Source organism: Aotus nancymaae, unplaced genomic scaffold (genome assembly GCF_030222135.1).
Source record: "Aotus nancymaae isolate 86718 unplaced genomic scaffold, 86718_ANA_hifiasm-v0.15.2.pri h1tg000089l, whole genome shotgun sequence".
NCBI classification, from domain to species: domain Eukaryota; kingdom Metazoa; phylum Chordata; class Mammalia; order Primates; family Aotidae; genus Aotus; species Aotus nancymaae.
The window spans coordinates 25784356-25811428 of record NW_026988504.1 but is presented as its reverse complement, the minus strand read 5'-3'; the positions used below and the strand labels follow the sequence as shown (position 1 = coordinate 25811428).

The 27073-nt window shown below is 39.2% G+C and overlaps 2 protein-coding genes across 3 annotated transcripts; one reads left to right on the top strand and one right to left on the bottom strand.

The window, feature by feature from the left end:
* Positions 1–1319: 1319 nt before the first annotated feature.
* KRT10 (keratin 10) lies at positions 1320–5737 on the bottom strand. 2 transcript variants are annotated; one of them, XM_012452040.2, is made up of 8 exons: positions 5129–5737; positions 4218–4300; positions 3701–3857; positions 3452–3613; positions 3238–3363; positions 2702–2919; positions 1981–2357; positions 1320–1696 (listed from the first exon to the last, which is right to left on the bottom strand). In XM_012452040.2, exons 1-8 carry the CDS (start codon positions 5735–5737, stop codon positions 1590–1592), a joined length of 1839 nt encoding a protein of 612 aa, XP_012307463.2. In that variant the 3' UTR covers positions 1320–1589. The 2 variants fall into 2 exon arrangements, 1 of the variants encoding a protein (XP_012307463.2); XR_010339779.1 differs by lacking the exons at positions 2702–2919; positions 3238–3363; positions 3452–3613; ... (1 more) ...; positions 4218–4300; positions 5129–5737 and having other exon boundaries at positions 1608–1696; positions 2001–2088.
* KRT10-AS1 (KRT10 antisense RNA 1) lies at positions 2326–18079 on the top strand. Its single transcript, XM_064369248.1, is given in 7 exon segments — positions 2326–2405; positions 15845–15931; positions 16986–17318; positions 17320–17413; positions 17415–17517; positions 17520–17639; positions 17642–18079. Coding segments are annotated over 5 exon segments (561 nt in total). The 5' UTR covers positions 2326–2405; positions 15845–15931; positions 16986–17247; the 3' UTR covers positions 17815–18079.
* The last annotated feature ends 8994 nt before the right edge of the window (positions 18080–27073 follow it).

Below are 27073 nucleotides of genomic sequence, written 5' to 3'. Positions count from 1 at the left end.
AGCACAGCTATCACACAGTAACATGTGTATTTGTCTCTTATCAGTGGTATTGAATATGAAAAATCTATTTCTTCAGAATAAGGGGAATAGCAATCTCAGATTATAAGACTATAAATACAATAGGTCCCAGGGATTTGGTTAACCTTATAATACGTATTTTAAAAGATGATGTTTCTGAACAGCAGGCAGTATAACACTATTTACACAGTAGAAGCTCAGAGTCCTTACACAGCAAGGTAAGGGCTTGACAGTATTTCAGGATTTTACATAATATGGCATGTTGGAACTTCAACAGTGGACCTTAGAAGATTGGCCCCCAAGAAGAATGGCTGGTACAAATATCCACATATAGAGGCATGTGAACTAAAAGAGCCTCTGGGCTGTGCTAACATTTGGTGCTAGGTAGGTTAAGAAGCCTTAACTACAGGGAGATCCATCCCATTGAAACAAGGCTCTTGTCATCAATTTGGGGTGCAGAGGGTAGCATCTACACAGTGGAGTGCCAACCAAATGGCACAGGGATCAGGGCTCAGATCTGGATCTCAATGAAGGATATGGAGGAAAGCTGCTACTTGGTGGACATAAATAATCCAAGAACTCACCAGAGGACACAAGGTAGTCTTAGGGACATGCCAGCTCATTCCCCTCAGAGGATCCCCAGTAGAGTGCTAAGTAATGTTAGTTTGGCCCTTATTGGCTGAGGATGTGATTGGGCTGACTATGAAAGTATCAGATCTTCAGTCCTGATCACTGGGTACAGTTGGGGAAGGCAGAGACTGGTGTCCTTTTGGTTACACTGGCATCAGTACATCCTGATAGTGTTTCTCATGTTCATCTGATACACATCAAATAATTTTGCTGGGATTGATATGATTTTATCGGGCTGCTGTTAGAAGATACCTCTTAAGCTATATAGCAATTGGGAAGAAGTAATATAGTGACTGGAAGAAAATAAGAACAGGTGAATGTGAGAAGTCAGGTAATCAGAAAATATAACATTTCTGATTATTGTTATTTTGGCGGTTTTACTTGATATTTCAGAATTTCCAGGATTGAAATAATTTAAAGCCAGAGAGCTGGGAGCCTTCCACATACTGTTATCTTAAAGAGTAATATTGGGGATTTACAGAATTTTTTACTCAGTGAATTTACTGACAGTGGTCTGAACGTACCCATAGATTAAAAAACTTACTCAGAAAAATTAGGACAATAATTCTGTCTTCTGAATTTCTGGATACAACAACCTTCAAATGCTATGGCTTACTAATCTTTAATTTTAAATAATATTTTGCACTGAAGTAAAGTCTGACAAATTTGGATAGTTTGCATCAGTAAGAAAGTTTATTGAAATTCATTAGTAAATGAGAACAGAAAGTTGTTTTTTTTTTTTTTCCATTTCAGAACACTTTCTGGTAAAGTAAAAAGAAGAAATACAGAAACCACAAAACACCTTGTAGACACCTTATTTTCCAGGAGTGAACCTGTTTTCAAAAACCATTAAGACAGAAGTATTTTCTTGGAGACTTTGTTTTCCATGCATCTGTATATAATGGTCTGTGTGAAGGGAGATTCTTTCCTCTTGATGTAGCTTAATAGTAGTGTTTCTTGGTTTCTGATTCAACCATGGATGAAAGGACTCTACCGTCAGGTGCCACCTCTTCAATAATTGTCTTGATTACTCTGGTTTTGTTAGTATCTGTGTGAATGATGAAAAAAAAAAATTTAAACAGTCTGTAGACGTCCTTAGTAATTAACACGCAAATATTGTAAAAAGAAGGAAATTTCAACTTTACATTGTTAAGTCCAAAAAATGTTTAAGGTACGACATTTTGATTATGCCATTTTTCAAGGTTGGTGTTAAGGGTACTTTGTGAACAAATGCAAACGGAACCGTCTCTAATATTTTTAATTTTTTAAAACAGCTCTAGAGCTTAAAGCGCAAGAAAACCATCACAGGAAGTTAAAACTAATTCTGATTACCCCAGCTAGTTTCTGCTGACCTTGGTCCCTTAGATGAGGACTCGCCCACCGACCCGGAAGAGGAAGACTTGTGTCCTCCGCTGGAGCTTCCGCCCCCGAAGCCACCGCCGGAACTGCCGCCGGAGCTTCCGCCGCCGTAGCCGCCGCCGGAGCTGCCGCCGCCGCCGCCGGAGCTGCCGCCGCCGCCGCCGGAACTGCCGCCGCCATAGCTGCCGCCGCCGCCGCCGGAGCTGCCGCCGCCATAGCTGCCGCCGCCGCCGCCGGAGCTGCCACCGCCGTAGCCGCCGCCGGAGCTACCGCCGCCGTAGCTACCGCCGCCGTAGCCGCCCCCGGAGCTTCCGCCGCCGTAGCCGCCGCCGCGTCCGCCGCCTCCGGAACTAAAACAGGGTGAGGTCACAGTCGGTTATCTCTAACGTTGGAAAACGGTAGGTAGCTTTCCAGTTTGTCGTTAATTTAGAAAATAAGCAAAACATGTCTTGAGAAAATAAAACCCTGCCAGGTATATCTTTTAAAACCCATATTTTGAAAACAGAACTCTTAAGAATCATTTTGGGCCAAATTCATGAGAAAGTGAGATCACGGTTGAGTACTCCTTTTACTGTACTCCACCCCCCTCTTCCCTTCCTCTCATTCTCTGGCATCTTCTTGGGGTTTAGAAAAGCCTTGCTATCTGGAATATTGATTAAAAGAAACTGGGATAACTTTTCATTTTAAAATTTACCTTCCCTCTCCTTCTAGCAGGCTGCGGTAGGTTTGAATTTCATTCTCCAGTCGGATCTTAATATCCAGGAGTTGTTGATATTCACTGTTCTGGCACTCGGTTTCCGCTCGAATCTGTTGCAGCTGTTCTTCCAGAGCGGAGATCTGGGCCTGAATCTGTGATAACTGCACGCAGTAGCGACCTTCTGTTTCTGCCAAGGAGGCTTCCAGGGATTGTTTCTGAAACGGATTTTTTTTTGTGGCTTAGCGACTCCCTTGCCATATATGAGTATAGTGACGCTTATTTAATTATTTAATAAGGCATTATATAGAAGACTAAGAAAATGAACGGAATTTGTTTTATGTTTAATGGCACCATTTCGGTTTCAGCACTTTTAGATCAATTCGGGTAGTACTTTTCCTCCGCTAACATAGAGCTTCAGCTTGTTTTCTCTTTCTTACCCTCAGCTCTGCATTTTTCTCTTGCATTGCATATTCTTAGGTAAGCATGAAACTTTGTATGATAAAGGTGAAGTCATTTCATGAGCGTTAACATACCAGGGCCAGTTGGGACTGTAGTTCTATCTCCAGACCTTGTACAGTACGTCTCAATTCAGTAATCTCAGTTTTATGGCTGGACATCTGTTCAATGTTGCTATCAATTTCTGTAGTCAGTTCCTTGCTCTAGAGTATTAAAAACAGGGAAAGAGATGAGAAAATTCTGAAATGATAAAACCTCCATGAGTTTTCCTGTAAAGGAAGATTAATTTACCTTTTCATTGAACCAGGCTTCAGCATCTTTGCGGTTTTGTTCAGCGAGTTGTTCATACTGGCTTCTCATGTTATTCAGAAGTTGAGTCAGATCAACACCTGGGGCAGCATTCATTTCCACATTCACATCACCAGTGGACACATTTCGAAGGTCTTTCATTTCCTGTTTGAGGAACGGAAAGATTTAATGGCGACATGGTGACCATAATGAACTCTCTTTTGTCTGGGACAAGTATAACTTTTGTGTTACCTCCTCGTGGTTCTTCCTCAGGTAGGCCAGCTCTTCAGTCAGGCTCTCAATCTGCATCTCCAGGTCAGCCTTGGCTAGGGTCAGCTCATCCAGCACCCTACGCAGGCCGTTGATGTCAGCCTCCACGCTCTGGCGCAGGGCTACCTCATTCTCATACCTGAAACAAGCATGATATCAATACTGGATATAACTTATATACAGAGATGTATCTGTGCAGAGACTCTTTAAAAAGCAAATACATAGTTAATCTCATGTCGTGACAATACTTATCATGTACTAGTTCACTTAGGAGTAATAATGGTTTAATGGAAAGAAGCTTAGCAGTTACTTGAAAATGCATTTTCTTCCGTGTCAAAAAGGTAATACTGACATGGAAAATTTCTCAGATGACTCCAATACTATTTAACTTTGGGTGAATTCAGGAAAATGTAAACGCTATTGTGGGCATTCCAAGTCATTGTTAAAAACAACTGATGTATTCATTGTGATAGTATTATACAATGATCACTTAACTTACTTCAGCCTGAAGTCATCAGCTGCCAGCCTGGCATTGTCGATTTGAAGCAGGATATTGGCATTATCAGTTGTTAGGTTGAGGATCTAGAGGGAGAGGCACAGTTACTTAAGAAGAAGTCAGATGCAGATATGGCTTTTATAGTGACATAGATGTCTCTGCAGTTTTATGTTGTTCTCTTACAAAATCTTGGGGATTTTTAAAATTTTAAATACAAAATATTGCAGGCTTACCCTTATACTTAACTTCAAATTATTTCTTCTCTTGGAATTTCTTCACTCTTGTATTTCTGTATGTGAATTATCCCTTTCTGGAAACTGGAATTATATAGCTGTATTCCTGCAAGTGTGCCCTCCTCTTTTAGACTATGTGATTTCCATGTATTTCAGCCACGCTTTGACTGACTCACACCTGTGTTTGTTTAACTCACTATAAATATAAATAAATATACTCTGAACTAGTACACAATAGGTACAATTCAGAAATTCCTTAGAGTTAAGCAGTATCCCATTTTCATACTGTAAAATTCATGTTTCTTGCCATGTTGGTACTGAATATGGCTTGTTATCCGTCTGAATAACATTTTGTTCTGATTCATTTCATGATTTATTTTTCATTTTCTACATTTGTAAAGATCTGGCATATTTTAACTGTGGACTCATTATATGCTCATTAAAACCTGAAAAGTTCTCAATAATCTGCCATTCACTAAGACAAGCAGCATACATGCTGGATGAAGATTGCCATGACCATACTTTCACAGATCTTTATCTTTGATGAGACCGTGTTATTTTTGAAGTAAGGAAGTAACATAGGTAAACATAGTGAACAGCCACATTGTGCTTAATATAAGATTCATCTGTCTGGATTACATGGATAAGATATTTGAAGCTGGATTTAAAAATACCTCTTACCTGACTTTTAAGGTCATCGATAGTTTTGTAGTATTTGCTGTAGTCACGAGGCTCCCCTTGGCGTGAGTTGCCATGCTTTTCATACCATTCCTTGATTTTGCCTTCTAGCTCATAGTTTGATTCTTCCAGAGCCCGAACTTTGTCCAAGTAGGAAGCCAGGCGGTCATTGAGATTCTGCATGGTTACTTTTTCATTTCCAGAGAGAAGGCCACCATCTCCTCCAAATCCACCACCAAAGCCTCCTCCAAAGCCTCCTCCAAACCCACCTCCACCAAAGCTGCCCCCACTGAAGCTGCCTCCTCCATAACCCCCACCAAAACTGCTACTTCCATAGCCTCCACCAAAGCTGCTACTTCCATAGCCTCCACCAAAGCTGCTTCCACCAAAACCTCCTGATATTCCATAGCCACTTGATGAGCCCCCCAAGCAGCCTCCAGAGCTCCCACGGCTAAAAGAGCCACCACTGAACCCCCCTGAGCTAAATCCTCCACCAAGGGAGCCTTTGCTGCTCGAAATTCTGAAGGATGATCCTCCTCCTCCTCCTCCTCCTCCTCCTCCTCCCTGGATAGGGAAAGAGTAGTGCTTGCTTGAGCTGGATCGAAGAGACATGGTGATGTTGTTTAGCTAAGGGAGTGCCTGCTACCAAGGACAGTGACAAGCCTTTATATCTTGAGAGGGTGTGTTACACATGTGTTAGAGTTTGCTTACTTGCATGGTTTTCTTTTTGCCAACTTAGCATCTTTGGCTTATGATTGCATAAATTATCTTCAGTAATAACCAATCCCAATATGTACAATTTTGAATTTGCCCTAAGAATAAACAGGAGGTTTGCTATGTTGAAATTGAAAATGGGTGGAGATCAGATGAGCATGTTTTATTACGCTTTTCACCTGTTGAAGAACATTGAGCAACTGTTAAGATCCATTTTTTTCAGCACTGATTCAGGTTGCATAGAATGTTTGGAAAGCTTGGAAAAGAGTTTTGGCTACAAAATTATAGTTAAAATAAGATTTTTCAAATTCATGTTTTAAACAGTTTTAATTGGAACAACAAATATCATAAAGTCTGCTAGGATCATGCAATAAAATAAGGCTCTATCCCAGCACTTTGGGAGGCCGAGGCGGGTGGATCATGAGGTCAAGAGATCGAGACCATCCTGGCCAACATGGTGAAACCCCGTCTCTACTAAGAAATACAAAAATTAGCTGGGCGTGGTGGCGTGCGCCTGTAGTCCAGCTACTCGGGAGGCTGAGGCAGGAGAATTGCTTGAACCCGGGAAGCGGAGGTTGCAGCGAGCCGAGATTGTGCCACTGCACTCCAGCCCTGGCACCTGGCGACAAAGCAACACCCTGTCTCCAAAAAAAAAAAAAAAAAAAAAAAAAGGAATCTTGTAGACAACTGTAGAGAATGAAAAAGAAAAAAATTCTAAAAATTTAACTAGCCTCAATAGTTGCCACACATAAAACATTAAAGCCATAAAACAACAATTTAGGAGATTGTGTTTTTAGAGGATCTTTTAATTTATTTGGCAAATGAGAGTATATTAATATTTTGTGTAAGAAAGTGGAAATAATGATTATAGAATTTTTAAATTAATGATGGCATTATTTTTAACATTAAAAAAATCTGAAATCATGAAGTTATCCTGGATTGTTTTGCACTTTTAAACTCATAAAGTTTCTATGAAGACCATAATAATGCAGAAAATCTGCATAATTTTCTTAGCACAGAATCTGAAGAACTAACTTGTAGTACTTTATACTAAATTCTGAGAGTGAAAGAGGAGAATTTGGATATGTTAGGATTGCAAGTAAAAATTTGCTTGCAAAAATGTAAATCCGTATTAGAGAATGATACTTGCACCAAAAATTATGAGCTAGACTGTGCACTTGTGTTCCCAAGCTAGGTTCAGTTTCTCAACAAAAACAACACATTTTCTTGGATATACTGTGTACAGAATTTGGTGTAACAGTTTGTCTAGTGAAGTAAATTGGGATTTGGTACATTGTATAAGATTATGTCTACCCATGGGCTATGGCATTGCTGTTGTTTGGATGTATATATGTATGCATACATGTTTTACAGTTATGTAGTGCTGTTTGTGATACTGTGATTTTAAAATTTCTAGAACAAACTGTTGAGATAGGAATGGTGGTTATTATAGAGGTTATGATTTTTCCTGAAGATATATAACAGGTGGTTGAATTAGAGACTTGGTCTTTTAACTCCTTGGTTCTTTCCTACTGTACCAATGTGTACATATATTATCTGTTCTGGTGGATTTGGTTTAATGGAACTGAATGACTCTAATTCTTACCATAAACTTCTCTAAATGGAGAAAAAACAAAACAAAAAGGACTTGGAATCATGAAAATATTGAAAGGCTAATGATTGGCACACACTCTTCTTGTAGTAATTGTTTTTCAAATTAAATTTATACCTGCACATTTTAGTTTATGAAAATCACATAAATGGTTTTTGCAGGAAAGGGCAATGTGGTTGGGATCATTAATCAAATGTTAATTGTTAAAGTAGAGGTTACTATCCAGCAAATCCCAACTCTTCCAACTTGTTAGCACATGCAAGTCGGGCAGTAGTTAAAAGAAAAAATGAAACTCAACCGTGGGAATTGATTCTTGGTGAAGATAATGTACAGTTAAATAAGGCTATGATAAATGAGGATAGAAAAAGAAAAAAAGATTCCAGTAACTTCAGAGAGGATGTTGAAACCTTGATATTAATGAAAGCTTTTTGCAAAGAAATATTTTAATTAAATTTTGATTGATTTTACCTATACTTAGCACAAGTTTTAGATCTTAATATTACCAATTTTGTTTTAGTATTGGCTTATAATTTCTCCCTCCAGTGGAAAATTAAAAAATCTTAATCCCCTTTCAGTTAGTTAACAAGTGGTATGAAGAGTTCTCTGTTATAATCATACTAAACCAAAGAATATGTGAAAGGAAATCTTTGCATAAAAGTACAGGAGAACAAATACATGTATGGAGGGCCTTCTAATACTGTAACATTTAATTTAAGCTACCTTTACTATTATTACCAAAGATTACTTATTAACTCATATACTGTAGAAATTGATTTGTCTTTATTCATGCTGTCATTTGTTGAAATCAGCCTTTGGCATGAGTTAAAATTAAGAGGTGCCACATAATAATTCTACAGCTAAATTGGATGAACATTTATGATTCTAGTCTTGGCACCGTTTACACTTTGATTGCTATAATCCACTGCAACTGTAATTTTATTGTGCTCGATTTTTATTGTGTCAGTATGTAAAGTGCATTGATAGGTAGTTAAAAGATAGAAAAATGAATGAGATACAGCTCCTGTCCTTAAAGATCTTGCCAGTAGTTACAATCTAATTGAGGAGACATAACGTGTACCATCAGCTTAAGTGCTATGTGCTATATAAATGAAAATGATGGTGGGGCTTGGATGTGTGGGGATAAGGAGTTAACATTTATTGAACATCTGCCATGATCTGGATGGTTTTCTTTAATCCTCCCCAGATTCTCTGATAGGTATTATTTAATAGCTGAAAAACCTAAGCCTTTAAAAGTTTTAGGAATTTGCCAGAGTATATATGTATGTATTTATCTATCAGCAGTGTCTGTGTGATGACATATAGCCTGGTTTTGAATCAAGAGATACAGTTACAAAGGTGCTAGTTTTCCTGACACCAGACTGGCAGTCTTAAGACTAATGAGCAAGGAGTCATGTTGAAATGGGGCCACCTGACAAAGTTTCATGGTGGAGTTGAAATTTAAGCTGAGTCTTGTAAGGATGAGTAGGATTTCTCATGTGTGCAGCAGCAGAGAGTATACTGTTCTGGGAAGTCAGGACTGTGAAAATGCCAAGCAGGTGGAGACACTGAGTGACCAGTTTGGCTGGAGTAGATCATCTATATATATTAATTTATTCATTCCTTCAGCAGGTTTTATTGAGCACCTGCAATATGGCTTGGTGAATGCATAGGTGACCAAGATATAGTTCCTGCCCTTCAAGGAGTTTACAGTCTACTTGGAGAGGCAAACAAACATACCCACAAATCAGAGATTCTAATATACCGTAATCTGGGCTACAGTTGAGCAATGTTCAGGGTTCTGAGGGATTGCAGAGAGGGATTCTAACAGTGTGGTGAGAGTGTGTGTGTGTGTGTGTGTGTGTGTGTGTGTGTGTGGGTGTGGTGTGAGTGCACAATGAAAGAATAGTGAAGTAAAGTTTGGGATTGAAGATGAGTTTGGTTTAAGACATGAATTTGAGGTAATACCAGGATATTCATGAAACATTCTTTTTTTTTTATTGCACTTTAGGTTCTGGGGTACATGTGCAGAACATGCAGGATTGTTGCATAGGTACATACATGGCAATGTGGTTTACTGCCTCCATCCCAGTCACCTATATCTGGCATTTCTTTAAGCAATTATGGGACTGCAGTTAAGGAGAGGGTTCAGAATAGCAGACTTTCTGAATTCTGTCAGAAAGGGAGTAGTTAGGATCCCTAAGGGAAGGAATTTAGAGACAAATGTACAGAAGGTCTAATTCTGAACTTTTGGAGTCACTTTAGGGGCTGGGAAGAAGTAGAGCTAGAGAATAATCCTGAGAAGAAGGACATCTAGGACCAGCAAATGGGGGAAAGAGGATGGTTGAAGCCAAGGGAGAAGAGAACACGGTGAGGTGATCACCTGAGAGGCCAACGAAAAGGTGAATTGAGGAAAGCAATTTGGAACCATTGGCATCCTTGCAGAGGACAGTTTTAATTGAGTAATGGTGAGGTAATTCATGAGGTATATGCAATATTGGAATTGATGACTTTGCTTGTGGTATTTTTTTTTTCATGTTGTCCAGTTTATCAATTTCTTCTTTAATAGCGTCTGAATTTTGAGTTGTGGTATATGTGCTGTTCGCATGGGGTTAGTTTGGCTGGAGCTCTGGAAGCGTATTGTGGATTCAGATTTGTTACCAGCCTGACTTGTCTCACTGTTGGGATTGGGGTCCTTTTTATTATTTTGCTTCAAGTAAAATCCTCTTTTGAAGTTTCTAGCTGAAGATTCTATTTGCAAGTTTCTTTTTCTGACTGAGCAGTTGAGATATACATAATTTAAGTAGTTGCAGAAGGACAAATCTGGTAATGCAGGTTATATCTCAAGATGGCAAGGTTGATCTAAATATTTAGATTTTTCTATTATTTATCACATGAAGTTTGAGAGTCAGGCATTTTCTTTTTGACTGTTCTGTGACTGTGCAAATTGCTTAATATGCTTTTGTGGTTACTACCTGTAGAGTCAAAGAAGAGTAGAAAATTGTATCATTATTTGATAGATTTGGTACCCTCTTCTCAGATAGCTGAGTAATTAGAACAACTAAGGTATCAACTGGTAGTGTCTTCTCATTGGCTAACTTCTAAAATTCAGGCATCTTAAATCTGCAGACACTCCTGTATCACGCGATGTTTCTGAAACTACTGTGATGGAAACCACAAAAATATGGAAACTACTTGAAGGCTTCTGAGGGTAGTGTAGCAGAGTAAGTGGGTGGGTCCTGGAGTCAGACTGCTGGGGTTACAATCCAGGCTCCACCACTTACTGTGAGGTTTCATCTCAATTTCCTCCTCTCTAAAGTAGGGATTATAATTTTTCTTACACTATGGAGTTGTAGTAGGAGTCAAATGAGTTAATAAATATAAAGCATTTAGAACAATGATTTGCATACATAGAATAAAATGAATATATTTTTGTTGTTATTACTGTTTTGTGATCTCTGTTTCTCATAGGCTAACCCACTGTCCAACCCACAGGATGCTTTCAGAATAGGAAGGAATGAAAGGATAGGGTGAGAAGTTGGAAAATGGCTCCTGAGGAGGAGAAAGTGGCTGGAAAGGAAAGTAGGGTAGAGAGAAGGTGTTCAGTTTGATAACTTTGTTACATGTTTTTCTTTGAGTGACACTTCCTTTCACTTTAAGCTTCTTACTTCATCTCCTACATCCACCAAGGAACTAATTTTGTCACCTTTTCTTTGTTATGGCTGAGGTATTTGTTTCTTTCTGTGTAGCCCCACTGCAACTGCCCTAATCTGGGCTTTCACCTTCTCACAAAGATTACTTCACAGCTTCTGAAGTGGTTTTCTTGACTCAGCACTGTCAATTAAGATCTGTTCACTGTGGCAAGACTGATGTTCTTGAAACAGTATTGTCATCACTTCATGAACATACTCAGACTTCTTGTGGATGGATTAAGTCTTTTCCATAACCTTGTCCTACTCTTGTCTGTCCAACCTCATGCTGCCTCCGGTGAGTCAGGGTGGGGAGTGGAAGGAGTGCTGCATTCTGTTCATAAAGTAATTATGTGGCCCTGGGCAAGGCACTCAGCTTTCTGTGTCTCAGTTTACTACCCTATAAAATATGGATAGTAATATTAAATATTAAAATATGGATAATGATAATAATCCATGATTCAGTGAAAAAATGTGTGTTAGCATCTCCTTTAAAAATCCTTTAATTACTTAATCCGTTAAGCAGGTCTTTCTTCCTACTCTTGGGTAAGATACTATGCTTTGTTCCATTTTAAGGCCTGTGTTTGTTGCTCTTGGCTTAGAATGCCTGTTTTCTACTTTACTGCTTATTCGAGTTACTCTACCTCAACTCCAGACTCTGACTTAAATGCCATCTCCTTCAGGGACTTCTTACCATTAGTCTGTGGTTCATGGCTGTCCCTTTCTCCTCATTTCCTATGTTGAACAACCTGTGTTTTGTAACTTGTTATAATATTCTGGGCTCCTTATTAGTGTTCCCAATGCGATATGACGTTTAAGCTCCTTTAGAGAAGGGAGTGTGCCTGTGCTCTTGCTGCACCCAGTGCTCATTGTTCTCGGAATGTTTTCATATTGCCTCAGTGCCTTTCCCCACTTTCTTTGCCTTAGTTTTTCCCTCTAAACTCTTGGCCTGTATGTTTTGGCAATAGTGCAAGTTAAAAATTTAAATAAAGGCTGGTTAAAGGCAACTAATTTAATTTTGCTTTAAAGGAAATAATGATACCTTTTGATATAAGAATGTGTTAGAATGATAAGAAAGCCAAGATTCTGCATAGGAATTTTAAAATCTCTTAAAGTATATAAAGATGTATTCCTTAGAATGGAAATGTACTATATACATATATATATATTAAGAAAACATTTTGGCCCTCACTCTTTCCTCTTCATTAAAGATCACTTTTTTTTCTTGTCTTGGATCTATTGAGATTATCTTGATACTAGTAACCTGCTAAAATATATCTGTAGCTTTATTCTAAAACTGGATTTTTTTTCATGCGTCACATCAAATTAAGAAGCTTCTGCACAGCAAAGGAAACAATCAACGAAGAGACAACTCACAGAATGAGAGAAAATATTTGCAAACCATCCATCTGACAAAGGATTAATAACCAGAATATATAAGGAGCTCAGACAACTCAATAGGAAAAAAAATCTATTTTAAAATGGGCAAAAGATCTGACTAGATATTCAGATTTCAAAAGAAGACATACAGGCTAGGCATGGTGGCTCACATCTCTAATCCCAGCACTTTGGGAGGCTGGGGCAGGAAGACTACTTGAGTCCAGGAATTCAAGACCAGGCTGGGTAACATAGGGAGACCCCATCTCTACAAAAAATAAAAATAAATTAGCTGGGTGTGATGGCATGTGTCTGTAATCCCAGCTACTTGGGAGGCTGAGGTGAGCCATGCTCATGCCACTGCACTCCAACCTGGGTAACAGAGTGATCTCAAAAAAAAAGAAAAAAAAAAGGAAAAACAAAAAAAATAATGGCAAATAGGTATTTAAAAAGGGGGTCAACATCGTATATCATCAGAGAAATGACTCAAATTCTCATTGCAGTTGAATATAATAATTATTAGAGTCACAATAATTTGTTGTACATCTTACCCCAATTAAAATGGCTTTTCTCTAAAAGAAAGGCAATAATGGATGCTGGTGAGGATGTGGAGAAAAGGGAACCCCCTCATACACTGTTGTTGGGAATGTAAATTAGTATAGCTACTATGAGGACAGTATGAAGGTTCCTCAAAAAGCTGAAAGTAGAACTACTGTATGATCCAGCAGTCCCACTGCTAGATATATACCCAAAAGCATGGAAATCAATATATCAATGAGATATCTGCACCTCATATTTTTTTGCAATACTATTCACAGTAGCCAAGATTTAGAAACAACCTAAGTATCCATCAACAGATGGACTGATAAAGAAAATATGGTACATATACACAATGGAGTACTATTCAGCCATAAAAAAGAATGAGATCCTGTTATTTGCAACAACTTGGCTGGACTTGGAGGACATTCTGTTAAGTGCAATAAGCCAGGCACAGAAAGATAAACTTCTCATGTTCTCACTCACTTGTGGGAGCTAAAAATGAAAACAATTGAACTCACAGATGATAAAGAGTAGAATAATGGTTACCAGAGGCTGGGAATGGTAGTGTGGGGTGAGGGGGCAGGGAAGTGGGGATGGTTAAGGGGTACAAAAATGTAATTAGATAGAACAAATACAATCTAGTATTTGATAGCACAACAGGGTGATTATGGTCACCATTATTTATTGTACATTTTAAGTTAAAAGAATATTATTGGAATGTTTGTAACACAAAGAAATGATAAATGCTTGAGGTGATGGGAACCCCATTTACCTGGGTGTGATTATTATGCATTGTTGCTTGTATTGAAATATCTCATGTTCCCCCTGAATAATGCAGTTACTATGGATCCATAAAAAATTAAAAATTTTGAATTTTTTTATATTAGGAGAATTGACAATTCTAGTTGGTTTTCTGGCTAGCTAGCCTATGAGTATGTTGTAAATTAAGGATGAAATATAACATGATTTAGCTTTTAAATTTCATTAGTATATCATAGATTTCTTTTCAGGCAAATAACTTCATTCTGTAAAGACAATTGCTCACTATGAATTGGCTGCATTAGGAGGATAATTAATAGAACATAAAATAGAAACATAATACTCCTTTTAGTTTTCATAAAAAATAGTGAAGCTGAATGTACCAAACAAACAGACCCCAATTTAAAAATATTGAAACTGAACATTGTTCAAAATTCAGTGGCTGTTTTCTCCCCGTTATAAATCTAAGAAAATTCCTTTAGGTCCAGTTGTGGTTGTTTATCCAATTGGTCATTTCGAGGATGACTGGATATGAGAGAAAATAACGTTATTATTGGGTATAACTTCTTAATTTTTACTTAGAGAGTCTGGACAGATCTAAATAGAGTAGAGAAAGTTTTAGACTAGAAATGGTACATACAGAGGTTAATATTTACAGTGAAAGCAGTAATCCCCCACTCTAGTGATTTTAAGTGAGTATATGTAATGTGCTTAAATTTAAAGGAAAAAGTCTTAGGGAGTCAAATTAATTTCCTAATTTTAAAGGTTTTTAAAGAATACTTGACCTTATAGAATCAAACAAGTCAGTTTCATGATAAATGGACATCTGTCTTTGAATCACTCTTTTTTTCTTTTTCTTTTTGGTAAGGGGGTTGTAAGAATGGTAGAGGAATAGATTTAAATAATTATTTAAATGTAACACACAATAGTAACAGAGAAAATTTACCGTACTATTCTGTGGCTTCTTTCACAAGGCTGATGATTGATAATGCCCAAAGAACTTCTGATTCCTTGTATTAAACCCATTAAGCAAATATGCAAATAACATTTGCAAAGTTAGTCCTAAGATAATTAGAGTTTATTGAGCTTATTGAGACTTCTTTTATGTTCCAGGGCCTGTTCTAAACTTTACTCACATTTTTGTCTCATCAAATCCTGTTGGCAACTTCATGAGGGAAATTTTATTTTAACTAAGAAATTTGTTGGCCCGGTGCAGTGGCTGATGCCTGTAGTTTCATCACTTTGGGAACTCAGGCGGGAGGGTTGCAGGAGCCGCTGGGCAACATGGTGAAACCCTGTCTCTACAAAAAATACCAAAAAAAAATTAGCCCACCGTGCTGGCACCTGCCTGCGGGCCAAGCTACTCAAGAGGCTGAGGTGGGAGGATCACCTGAGCCAGAAAGGTCAAGGCTGCATTGAGCTGCGATTGCACCACTGCATGCCAGCCTGAGTGACAGAGTGAGACCCTGTTTCCCACAAATCCCCCAAAAGAAAATAAATTAGTTAAAATTTAGCATGCCCGAAACTATTCAATAAAGGGACTTTGGTGGTATTTGAACACAGACCCATCTTCAGAGCTTTTAAAAAACATAATGAGTAACTATTTTTTCTTTTTTAAGCACACTGTTGTTGACTTAAACAATGAGTAACTCCTAAAACTCTTTTGAAATGACCTAAAATTGCATTTTCCAGTTATATAACTTAGAAAATTAACAAGAACATAAGGGATTTTATTTTCTTTTTCAGATGAGACAAGCCTTCCTTATCATTGCTTTCATGATGAAAAAATAGACTACATTGAAAAGAAAAAGAACTAATGAGGCAATATGTCCTGCCCTGGAGGAGATCAGACTTGTAGGCCCTGTCTGTTCCCAGGCTAGACTCTGCCCTAACTTCTTGAGGGTCCCTCTGGCTTGGGTTTATGGAGGTTCCTAACTCTTTGGCAGACTAGTCATTAAAATAACAAATCACAGCAATTAGCCACTGTGCATAATTGAAGCATTAATCCTTTTATAATGCTGGCTTTTTCAGATGGAGCTAACACCCATTATGGAGATTAACCACTTTTCATCAGGGTTTTAACTTTTAAGTCTTGAGGACTACAATGGTGAATACAAGGTGTGTATCTGAATTAATTCAGTAGTAAACTATGACATGGAGGGGTTCTGTTGCTTTGAAAGTTTCCAACTTGTATAAATTCAAAAGCTATTAAACTTTTTGGTGTCTCTCCAAATATTTTCCATATTGACAATTTTGGTTGAAATGTAGAGCTAGAATTTTCTAGTCTAAAGCTTGGATATAAATGAGTGCATATTTACAGAGCTATCAGATGTTACATTATTTTTGTTTCTTGGCATCTGGAATATAAATACTAAATTTGGTCTAGTTAGAATTTCCTGCCTCCCTCCCTCCCCTGCTTCCTTCCTTCTCAAAACTCTCCAAGGATGAAGACCCCACAAGCTATACTGGGGTAACTGTATTCTAACAATAGTTACTTTTAGTTTCTGTCAAACTAGATTAAAAAGACAGGTATCGCATGTTCTCATTCATTTGTGGGAGCTAAAAAATCTATCTCATCGAGATAGAGTGTATTTTAATGGTTACCAGAGAGGCTAGGAGGATAGTAGGGAGGTGGGGGATAGGGAACGGGGGATAGTGAGGGGTTGGTTGATGGGTACAAAATTACGATTAGAAGGAATAAGATCTAGTCGTCAGTAGTACAGTAGAGTGACTATAGTTAACAGTAATTCAGTGTATATTTTAAATAACTAGATGAGTGAAATTAGAATGTTCCTAACACAAAGAAATAAGTATTTGAGGTGATGGATAGATATCTCCATTACCCTGATTTGATCATTACACATCATATGCTTGTATCCAAAATATCACATGTACCCCGTATATATGTATAACTATCATGTATCCATAAAATTTTAAAAAAATTTAAAAGAGAAAAGGAATGGAAAACAAAAGTAAAAAGATGATTCATCAGATATTGCAATGTAGAAAAATAGTGCAAAATAGCATAAACTAGTACCACATAGAACTTAATTTGTAATTTTAAAGAAACCATTGTAAGTATATTTACTCTTGGTATTGTGTCTTTCCCTCTTACCCTAATTTACTATTTCTCTATAGTTTAAAATTAAAGAGTTGCTTTTAAATTTTACAGGGCAAACATTATACTGTGGAGACACAAAATGTTTTGAGGTATCTGTGATCAGGCATGTCAAGTGTGAATATACCACTGGACTTCAAAGCAACACATTGTAACTTTTTTTTTTTCATTTTACAACAGATTCATTTTATTTTCATCACCATGGGGCGTACCCTGTTGTTGAGTTCTCTGGGTCACACCTCTGGAGATTTCTCAGATGCATCCTAGGTCTCTGGGCTTGCCCTGAAATTACTCACTGCTCAGGGAGATAGTTGAGATGGTTGCGTCCCATTACTTTGTTGCTCCAGCTGCAGCTCGTTCTGATGGAGTTCCTAGTTCAGCTGGTCATTGGCCGGCTGGTGTTGATCTGCTCCCTTCCTCAGGTGTCCTTAAAGCCATAGATTTTTGTGGAGCATTTTTCTTCCTGGCTCTCCCTTGAGTTGCTTTTCTTTTCTTCGCCACCTTGGGACTCTTCTTTGCCACTTTGGGACTCTTCTTTACTACTTTGGGACTCTTCTTCGTGCTACTGGACGTCGTTTGAGAGGAGGACTCTTCTTCCTTGTCCTCTTGGTGTTGGTTAGTGATTGCTCTTCGACTGCTGGACCGGAGGCTCTCAGTTTCCTATTCATCTTCAGCAAGTCAATGTCTCTCAAGGGGCTCACGTTGCAGCATCTTACCAGAGGCCACTGGGCCTGGAGTTCGAGTTCCAGTGTCTGGAGAGTCCAGCTCAGCTCAGCAATCTCATGCCGGCTGGCCCTTGTCAGCAGAAGCCGATGCCTGCCCATCAGTTCTCTACTCTGAGGTGTTAGAGTGGAATAAAAATAAATATAAATACTTACACTAGTTTTCGTGAGTTCTGCTTAATATTGGGTGGTTTTTTAAATTTTTTTGGTGGTGATAGGTTTACCTTTCATTAAACCAGGCCTTAGCCTTTCTGTGGCTTTGTTCTGGCAAAGCCTCATATTACCCTCTCGTCTGGTTCAGCAGGACAGTTAAGGTCCACACCTGAGGCTGTTTGTTTTCTACATTTATCTCAACATAAGCTACCTTATTATTGTCATCCTTCATCTCCTGATCCAGAGTAGAATAAAATGCCACAGGTTACTTGATCTTGCATCTGGAAGATGATTGTTTAAAGAGATTAAACATTTAAAACTGAAAATGTAGTTTAGAAATATTTTGTAATGTTTTAAAAAAATTATAGGAGACAGTGTTACTAGATTTAATAAAATACAGAATGCCAATTAAATTTGAATTTAAAATAAACATTGACTACTTAATTTTGGTATAACTATTCCATGCAATATTTGGGACATATTTGTTATATTACTCATTGTTTACCTGAAATTATAATTTAAACAGAGAGTCCTGTATTTTATCTGGCAACCCTATTGTAAAAATATTTAGGATCAATATAAAGAAATAATATTTTTAATTTTTACAAAATGTTTTAGTACAAGTAATTTTTATTTGATTTTCACTGTCACCCTGAGGAGTACGTTTTGCCTTACAGTCTGTGTTACTTTACCTGTGTTTTATGAAAAGAATGTCTCTTATAATGATAGCCACCACCACCACATCTTGACAAGTATTGACATACTGAAACCTTACATTCATTTTGTGTATTTCCCGCCTCTTCATGATTGTTTCTGAGGTAATTCACTTCCTCCATCTCCATTTGCGAGTCTAGGTTAGTCTTGTTCAAAGTCAAGTCATCCAAGACACTTTGTGGGCCCTTGCTATTAGCCTCAACACACTGATAAAGGACAACTTTACTCTGGTATCTGAACAGAGCCCTGTTAGAAGAATCAATACAGCTTAGATGGAGGTCTCCTCATCCAGTGGTAATAGAACATCTCATATACTGGAGCTTATAGAGCACAGCACTGGGGTGTAAAGACATGGGTTCAATTTGCACCTCTGCCATGTTCAGCTATCATTTTTGGCAAATTACTTCTCTGAACCTTAGTTTTCTCATAAAAATGGGAATATTACAGGTTTTTTTTTTTTTTTTTGAGACCAAGTTTCTCTTTCACCCAGTTAGAGTACAGTGGCATGATCTTGGCTCACTGTAATCTCTGCCTCCCAGGTTCAGGTGATCCTTCCCACCTCAGCCTCCCAAGTAGCTAGGATTACAAGTGTGCCCCGCCATGCCTGGCTAATTTTTGTATTTTTAATAGAGATGGAGTTTTACCATGTTGGCCAGGCTGGTCTCGAACTCCTGACCCCAAGTGATCCACCTGCCTCGGCCTCCCAAAGTGTTGGGATTACAGGCGTGAGCCACCACGCCCAGCAAAAATGGGAATATTGTGAGAATTAAGCGAGTTAATGTACAAAAGTACTTAGCACAGCATCAATGTTCAGTAAATGGTAGGAATAACTTTATTACCGTCATGAAAGAGTGAAAATCTCTCCCCTGCTCTTTGACGAGGAAAGGAAGCAAGTTCTTTTTCAAGTACAGGGGAATGCACCTTTGTTTTAAGAAGACTATGTCTCCCTAGTTTAAAAAAAAATTCAAATACAGTACGGGGGACCTCCTGCAGTTCTATAAAAACCAAGTCTCTGACCTATGAATTGGAGAGTCATACACCATACATGAGATTTTAAATTGCTAGCCTGGGAGTTTTCAGATTGCTAGCCTATGGCCACTATTGTAATTTAAACATAAGAGATTATTTTATGTTGAGGTGTTTAATATGAAATAATGATATTGTAAATTTTATAGTAACTTTAAAGTGAATCAGGGAGGGTGTGTGTGTGTGTGTGTGTGTGTGTGTGTGTGTGTGTGTGTGTATCAGTTCTTTACATGGTTTCTGACTTACTTGAGCTTGAAGTCATCCACAGCCTGGAATTGTGGATCTAATGCAGAATGTTGGCATTTTCCAAAGTAACATTTGTTACCTTCAAGGGAGGAAAAGGACCCATATAATTCAACAAAATATGTTGGTTGCCATTAGGTCCAGATTATTTACTTCATGGATTTCAATAATTAAAAATCTGTCAATCATAATTATATTTGTGTTAGGCATGGTGGCTCATGCCTGTAGTCCCAGCACTTTGAGAAGCTGAGGATGGAGGATCACTTGAGTCCAGGAGTTGGAGATCAGCCTGAACAACATAGTGAGACCCCATTTCTACAGAAAATGAATTAGCTGGGAATGATGGCACATATCGGTAGTCCCAGCTACTTGGGAGGCTGACGTGCGAGGATTGCTAAAGCAGGGGAGGGTGAGGCTGCAGTGAACTATGATTGTGCCACTGTACTCGAGCCAGGGCAACAGAGTGAGACCCTGTGTAAAAAAATTGTTTGTATAAATAGATAAACTAAATTTAAATTTTTCTGGAACCATTACAGAACTTTTCAGCTAAATACATTTTTTAGAGCTTCTGAAATACAGGATAAATGTTTCTCTTTCAAATGAATGTTGAACCATTTCATGTTAATTTTTATGCTCGTTAGACATTTTTCTCAACATTAGATGCATCAATTAATCAGATACAATATATGCTGGCCAGGAGAAAGGGTTGTATTTTCTACATTTGAGACAACTTACCTGAGTTTTAAGGTACTTGATAGCGTTGTAATATTTGCTACAGTCTCAAGGTTGACCATCAATTTTCCCCCCCCAAATTCTCACGCCATCTTATTGAGTGTAAGGTCAGCACTGGCATTTTCCAGGCAATGTAACTTGTCAAGGTAATAGGCCCGGCATTTGTTTAAATTCTGTGTGGTTTTCCTCTCATTACTTGAAAGAAGGCCACCACCATCAGAGCCACCAGAATTCCACAGGCCCCTCTTTGGTCCAGCACTCATGCTACTCCACCCTGTGCCAGGACCCAGCCTACCCTCAACACCATAGAAGCCACCAGATGGCCGCTACCATGGCCCTCTGTGCTGTCTTCAGGTCCCTACAATGACATAGCTTCTCCCTGAGCCTTAACAGACCCACGGTCAGTGCTGTGCTGCCACAACCCAGAGGAACAAGCCATTGTGTGGAGGTGTAGCAGAGATCGACAGTTAAAGTTTAGCCCCAAAGTCAGTGCACTATGGGGGCCATTGTAAATGGCTTAGCCTTTCTGTGACCTGGACTGTCTGTCTATCTATCATCTATCTATCTATCTATCTATCTATCTATCTATCTATCTATCTGTCTGTCTGTCTGTCTGTCTGTCTGTCTGTCTGTCTGTCTGTCTGTCTGTCTGTCTACATAATCTTTAATAATTTTTTTTGAAGTATAGGTTTCTTTGTTAACAATCTTCTCATCTTGGTGATTGATGAGCCATATATACTCAAGTGCTATTTCATCAGGTTGTTAGGGACATATAAGAAAACTGTGTGTGCAGGAAAAACAGAGAAGACCACCATTTCATGACTGTCTTTTGAATTACGATGAGTAACTATTTTTTGAAACACTGCAGGCATTCTTCTAACGGAGATCCTTTCTTTCATTCTGACCCTATAGTCTAAACATTCTCATGCTCTTGCTCAGTTTGCATCTATTTTTCCATGAAACCTTCCAAGCTTACCTCAGGGCCCTTTCCAAGGAGTCTGAGTAGTGCATACTGCTGTAGAGTTAAATAGATCTTTGAGTCCTAGCCTATTGTTTCTCAGCTTGAACAAAGTTACTTATCGTCTCTGAATCTCAGTTTTTTCATCTGTACAAATTACAAAAGAATTTGGAGTATTGGTGAGAAACAAGTGATAGCATCTGGCACATACTAGGCTCTCAATGAATGCTCGTTCTCTCCCTGGTCCCCGCTCTAGCCCAAAGCAGTCTCTAAAACTCATAACCCTAATTATATCACACAGTCATTCAAGAAATATTTATTGAATGCCCGGTATGTACCAGGAAGTCTTATGGGACTCTTATGAGCCCTGGTTTTGTTCAGTTGTCATACATGTGTCTTGATCAAGGTCCCTCCTACACTCAGTGTCTGAGCACTGATTCTAGATATCCCTGCATACCCTAAACTGGACAGAGTTGCCTTTGTACAGAATTAAGAAGTTGGCAAAGTTTTCCATTTGTGTTTATACCTTCTTCCCTTTTTCTTCTCTAGGTTGAAATCTCAGTCTGCACTTCATCTGAAGCCATGGGCTTTCTTGTGCTTTAACTCTTTTTCTGTCTAGGGAAAAGACATGATATTGTTCATTTACACTGTAGAAACATAGTAGTATTTGCTGTATGTCATTCAGGGACCTAGACATTTGAATTCTGAGCTTTTCCTTTAATTATGAAATGAAAGGTTGTTCCTTGTGATAGAAATTTCAGTTCTTGGTGAGAAGGAGAGAATTTATTTTGGGCAGAAATCTGCTGAAATTGCACTTTGCCCCCTGAAAAGACCGGCCTTAAACAAAAGTGTGATTTTGTCTTTTTAGAATACATGTGGGGGAGTAGACTGAAGAGATGGTGCACGTTTCTCTCTTTTACCCCTCCTTGCTCTGTACACAGATGTCTTCCAGCTCCTGCGCCCACGTCTGAGTTCTGTTCCTGGAGTTCCTTCTGAATTTCTGAAAGTTACCTCTTCTTCAGCCTTCCTTCTGTGACTTATTCCTTTCTTATCTCCCAGTCTCTCCTAAGAATCCAAAATGTCTGCAAGTGGAAGCTCTGTGCCAGCTCATTCCCTTTGCCATGATCTCCATCTCCTCCACTGCACTCTGTCCCCACAGCAAAGAGATTGTTCTGTCTTCTCTGCATCAGCCTCCTATGGCCCTAAAGACCCATTATTTTGTTACAGATAGGTGCACAGGATGGAGAGGAGGACAGTTACGCATGATTAAGGAATCCCTCAGAGAATGAGGGGAGAAGAACATGGAAAGATAGTGGAATCTCAGCTTTCATCAGGGTTTCAAGAGGAGACACTGATTATTGGGAAGTTAGATTCAGGACAGTTTTCTTTTTAGTATTGGTGTGTGTATTTCTATAGCAGAGAGGAAGAAGAGAATTGAACTTGGCATGTATCAGGAAAATCTGCCAACAAGAATGTGAATACAGGTACTGGAGAACTAATAAAATGAGAAAAGAGAAACTAGATATTGCAAACATGTAGTAGCAATAATCTAATTGAACATACATGTATTGAGTGCTGACCCTATAAAGCTGTTTGCCCTTCCATATCCTCTTTCCACCTTTCTCCATTCTGCTCTTTGCACCAGGAAGATAACCTTGCCCTCTGGCTTTCATTATGTTTGCCCAGTGGGGACCCCAGTGGAGGGAGGGAGGAGAATGAGTTTGGGGGATTTATTCCCCTCGCCACCTCTGCAGCTTGGTTGGATCCTTTTATTGAACACCACAGCTTTTGTCGAGATGGCCCTTTCTGTGACTTTACCTTTCTAGCTAACTTTCTTTGTTCTTTAGGCATGGGGGTGACACTAGCTACCCCGATGGGTTTCCTACACCAAACCCACACCTTTATCAATAGTTCTTTTCTTAAATTTGCCTTGACTTATCCTAATTTGAGTGGCCAGTTGTTTCCTGCATGGACCCTACTGTATGATAGGTCTTGTATAGAGTCTTTACTCTCAAAGAGGTTAATAGGAAAATGAATAATTGCAACACCATGAAATAAGGGTGAATACTTGCTTATCAAAATGTAGGATCCAGACCACACATTATTCACATTTCTTTCTTAAGACTTAGCATAGTGCCAGGTACAGAGCAGGTGCCTACCAATGTGGAAAGATAGAGGTGTGCATACCGGGTGGGGACAAATGAAGGATGGAGTTGAGAAACTGTTCCAGGAAGGCCCAGGTGGCTTCATAGTTTAATTACGTTGGTTAGAAACAGACTGTTTGCACTAAACAAGAAGATAATTTACTAGAAGGGTATCATTGGCTTCTAGAATCAATGGAAGGTAGGATATAAGAATTGGAGGACAAGGAGAAGCTGAGGTGCTTTGGAGGGCTAGTTTACACAAACCACAGCAAAAGTCACACAACTGATATGATCTCCAGTGTCTGTTCCCAGACATTGGTCTCTTGTTCAAATTTCAGTGTCCCGATTGGCTAAGTCTAAGCGGTGAGAGGGGCTGCTATCTCCTCCTCCTACTGCACACACTAGGACTGCACACCCCCTTTCAGGAGCCTCTCCTGAGGGGACAGCAGCTACGTTCTACTTCATATGGTTTTTATTTCTTAGTTGAGATGCTAACATGTTCATGACCTTGGGCAAATGGTTTAACACAGATATATGTGTATCTTAATAGTTTAGATGAAAAGAACTGATTTCTGAGACAACTCTTGATCATCTTCTTTTCTTTCATGATCAGGTAATGTTAATTTTATGCCCTACATACTGCGTCTTTTGCTGATACCAAATCTTCAACAGTTTAAAATGTGGGTCTAGGCCGGGCGCAGTGGCTCACACCTATAATCCCAGCACTTTGGGAGGCTGAGGCAGGTGTATCACTTGAGGTCAGGAGTTCAAGACCAGCTTGGCCAACATGGTGAAACCCCATCTCTACTAAAAATACAAAAAATTAGCTGGGTGTGGTGGCGGACCCCTGTAATCCCAGCTACTTGGGTGGCTGAGGCAAGAAAATTGCTTGAACCCTGGAGATGGAGGTTACAGTGAGCTGAGATTGCACCATTGCACTCCAGCCTGGGTGACAGAGCAAGACTCTGTCTCAAAAAAAAAAAAAAAAAAAAAAAAGATGGGTCTATAGAATCTTCACATTTTAGAGATGGAAAGGATCATGGAGATGATTTCCAATGCCTCATTCTAAAGAAGAGTAAATGAAATTTAAAAACGGTGGATGTGACTTGTCTAAGACCATTTCTTAACCAAGGAGTGAAATTGTTTCTGTTTGATGTAGTCCTTGTGATTGTGTTGGTGTTTAGGCTGTGTCAGAAGTAGAGTGAGGCCAGTAGACTACGACCCTCAAGTCGGCATGGCAGTCGCCTTTTGGCCTAATCGATGTCAGACATGTTGATACCCTCAGAAGAGATTCACCCCCGAAGGTCCCTCCTTTCTTTATCCCTTCTGGGAAAGGGTATGGAGATTTCTATCATAGGAAAAGGAAAAGTGGCTGGAAAAGGACATCACCTTCTTTCTGTAACAACAGTACTCTGTATGTGCCTTTATTATTCTAATTATCACATTTACCTTCGGGAAGTTTCAGAAATCATGTGCAACATAACACTCCCACCCAGAGATTCAGAATTCATTCCCTCTTTGCCAAGCACCACTGCAAATAAATTGTTACTATTGGGAATATTTTGTGTCCTTGAGCTGCTTTAGGAAAAAAATATATTGAGAACCACTGATAAGTACCTCCATATTGCAATCTTCAGATTGCTTTTGAGTTGGGGAGAGACTCGAGAAAAGCATTGCTTCAGGAAGATTAGCCTGTTGAAAGTATTCTGATTGGTTTGGGAGAGACTGGGAGCAAGGGAACCAGTTAGGAGAATGTTAGTGTCTAGATATGCCATCATGGACACAGAAAAAAAAGCCAGTTGAAAGAGTGATAATTATTATTTGATTATTGATTGGTTATTGAGGTGGTCAAGACCAAGAAAGTGGCAGAATAGGAAAGCCAGGAGAAAGAGTGGTTTACAAGTGCAGATACGGAATTGGAAATGATGGTTGTACATTCTCATGGTCAGCCTTTTGCTTCAATTTCTTTAACATGTGTTGGCGCAGGCTTCACAGGGCAGATGACACTCCTAGATGTATATTGTTAGCTGTTTAGAAACTTTCTTGACTTTCTTCCAATCCTCTCAGAAAACCTGTTCACTGCTGCAGGTAAGGTAGGAGGAAAGAGAATATCTCAGTTGGGATCAGGTAATAAGCTAAGAGGATATCTAGTTCTCTGTGGCAGGCTTCTCTATTGGAATTACAGAAACCAGCTCACCTCTCTTCTCCTTGTCTCCTCATTGGATGAAAGGAAAGATTATGGGGGCAGTGGGTGGGAAGAGTAGTTAAGTTACAGGGGTTAACAGAGTTAAGTAACAATGATGATGAGCTCTTCCCCTGAAGAGCCAAGCCTGTGTGCCAAGGTGGGGCTGCTTTTCCTCAGTGTGAGAGAGGGTGTTTCCCCCGTCTCTGGGGGAGGAGTAGAAGAACCAGTACCTGCTGAGGTTTCCATCCTCGCATCTGGATCTTCGTTTTGCTGCCCTCTCCCTCTCTGCCACACCACTCTCCCACCCGCTGCCAGCTATCCTGTGTTCCGAAGTCGCTGCCTGGTACCCCAAAGCCACATGCCAGTTTCGTTTTTCCTCCTTTGACTTGCTCTGTTTCTGTTTTCTCCACTTTCCCTACTGAGGCTTCTGAGCCTTCCGTGGGAATAGGTATTAGGAAGATAACCATCTGGTGAGTCTAATTCAGTCTAAGGTGTGACTTACTGACTGACTGCCAAAGGTGGGTAGGGTTGGAGAGGCTTTCACTGAAGCTATTTACATTTAAAAAAACAAAAGTGTCAGTGCAGTGGTAAGAATGGGAAGATAGTTATAGATATGGTGGCATTTGACTTGGCTGTTTGCAGGTTGATGATGGAGGGCCTCTGAGATGACAGGAGGTTTCTAGTTTTGAACTTTGGGGAATGCTATTGACTGATATGTAAATGCAGAGGAGGAGAAGTGTTTGTAGGAAAGGTAACACATCTAAGTGGAATACTTAGGTAACAATCCAAGTGGAATCTCAGGCACTGTGGTGGTACAGATTTGGAAGAAAAGATTTTTCTGTATTCTTCCAATTAATACAACTCGATTGTAAAATTAACTGTAGCAAGAAAGGCACCTTGTCTCCAGGCCTCTTTTCCTCACCTTCTGAAGGGAAGGGGCAGTATCTTGGCTCTGACTGTCCCATTTGTTTTTTTGGTACAATTCACTGAATATGTATTCTATGTCATATATTTTACTGGGGTTCTGAGGATGCAAGGATAGGTAAGATGTGGTCCTTACCTTCAAGGAAGTCATATCTTTTGGGTCAAAGGGTAGCAGACAAGGAACAGATAATTACAAAATGGGATGAAGAGTTTGAAAATACAGATTTATCTAAAGTATATGAAGCACCAAGAAAGAGAAATCAGTTTCTGGAGGACTTAATGAGATGTCTTTTGAATGATGTCTTAAAGAATGACTTAGAATTCATTGTATGGGGGAAATA

What these genes read in the sequence shown, in the direction of transcription:
- KRT10 (XM_012452040.2), bottom strand. Translation starts at nt 5,737, where the DNA reads ATGTCTCTTCGATCCAGCTCAAGCAAGCACTACTCTTTCCCTATCCAG. An exon ending in TCGATGACCTTAAAAGTCAG is followed by an intron (nt 4,301 to 5,128) that starts GTAAGAGGTATT and finishes CTCTCCCTCTAG; the next exon opens with ATCCTCAACCTAACAACTGA. An exon ending in GTCAGCAGAAACTAGCTGGG is followed by an intron (nt 1,697 to 1,980) that starts GTAATCAGAATT and finishes TCATTCACACAG; the next exon opens with ATACTAACAAAACCAGAGTA.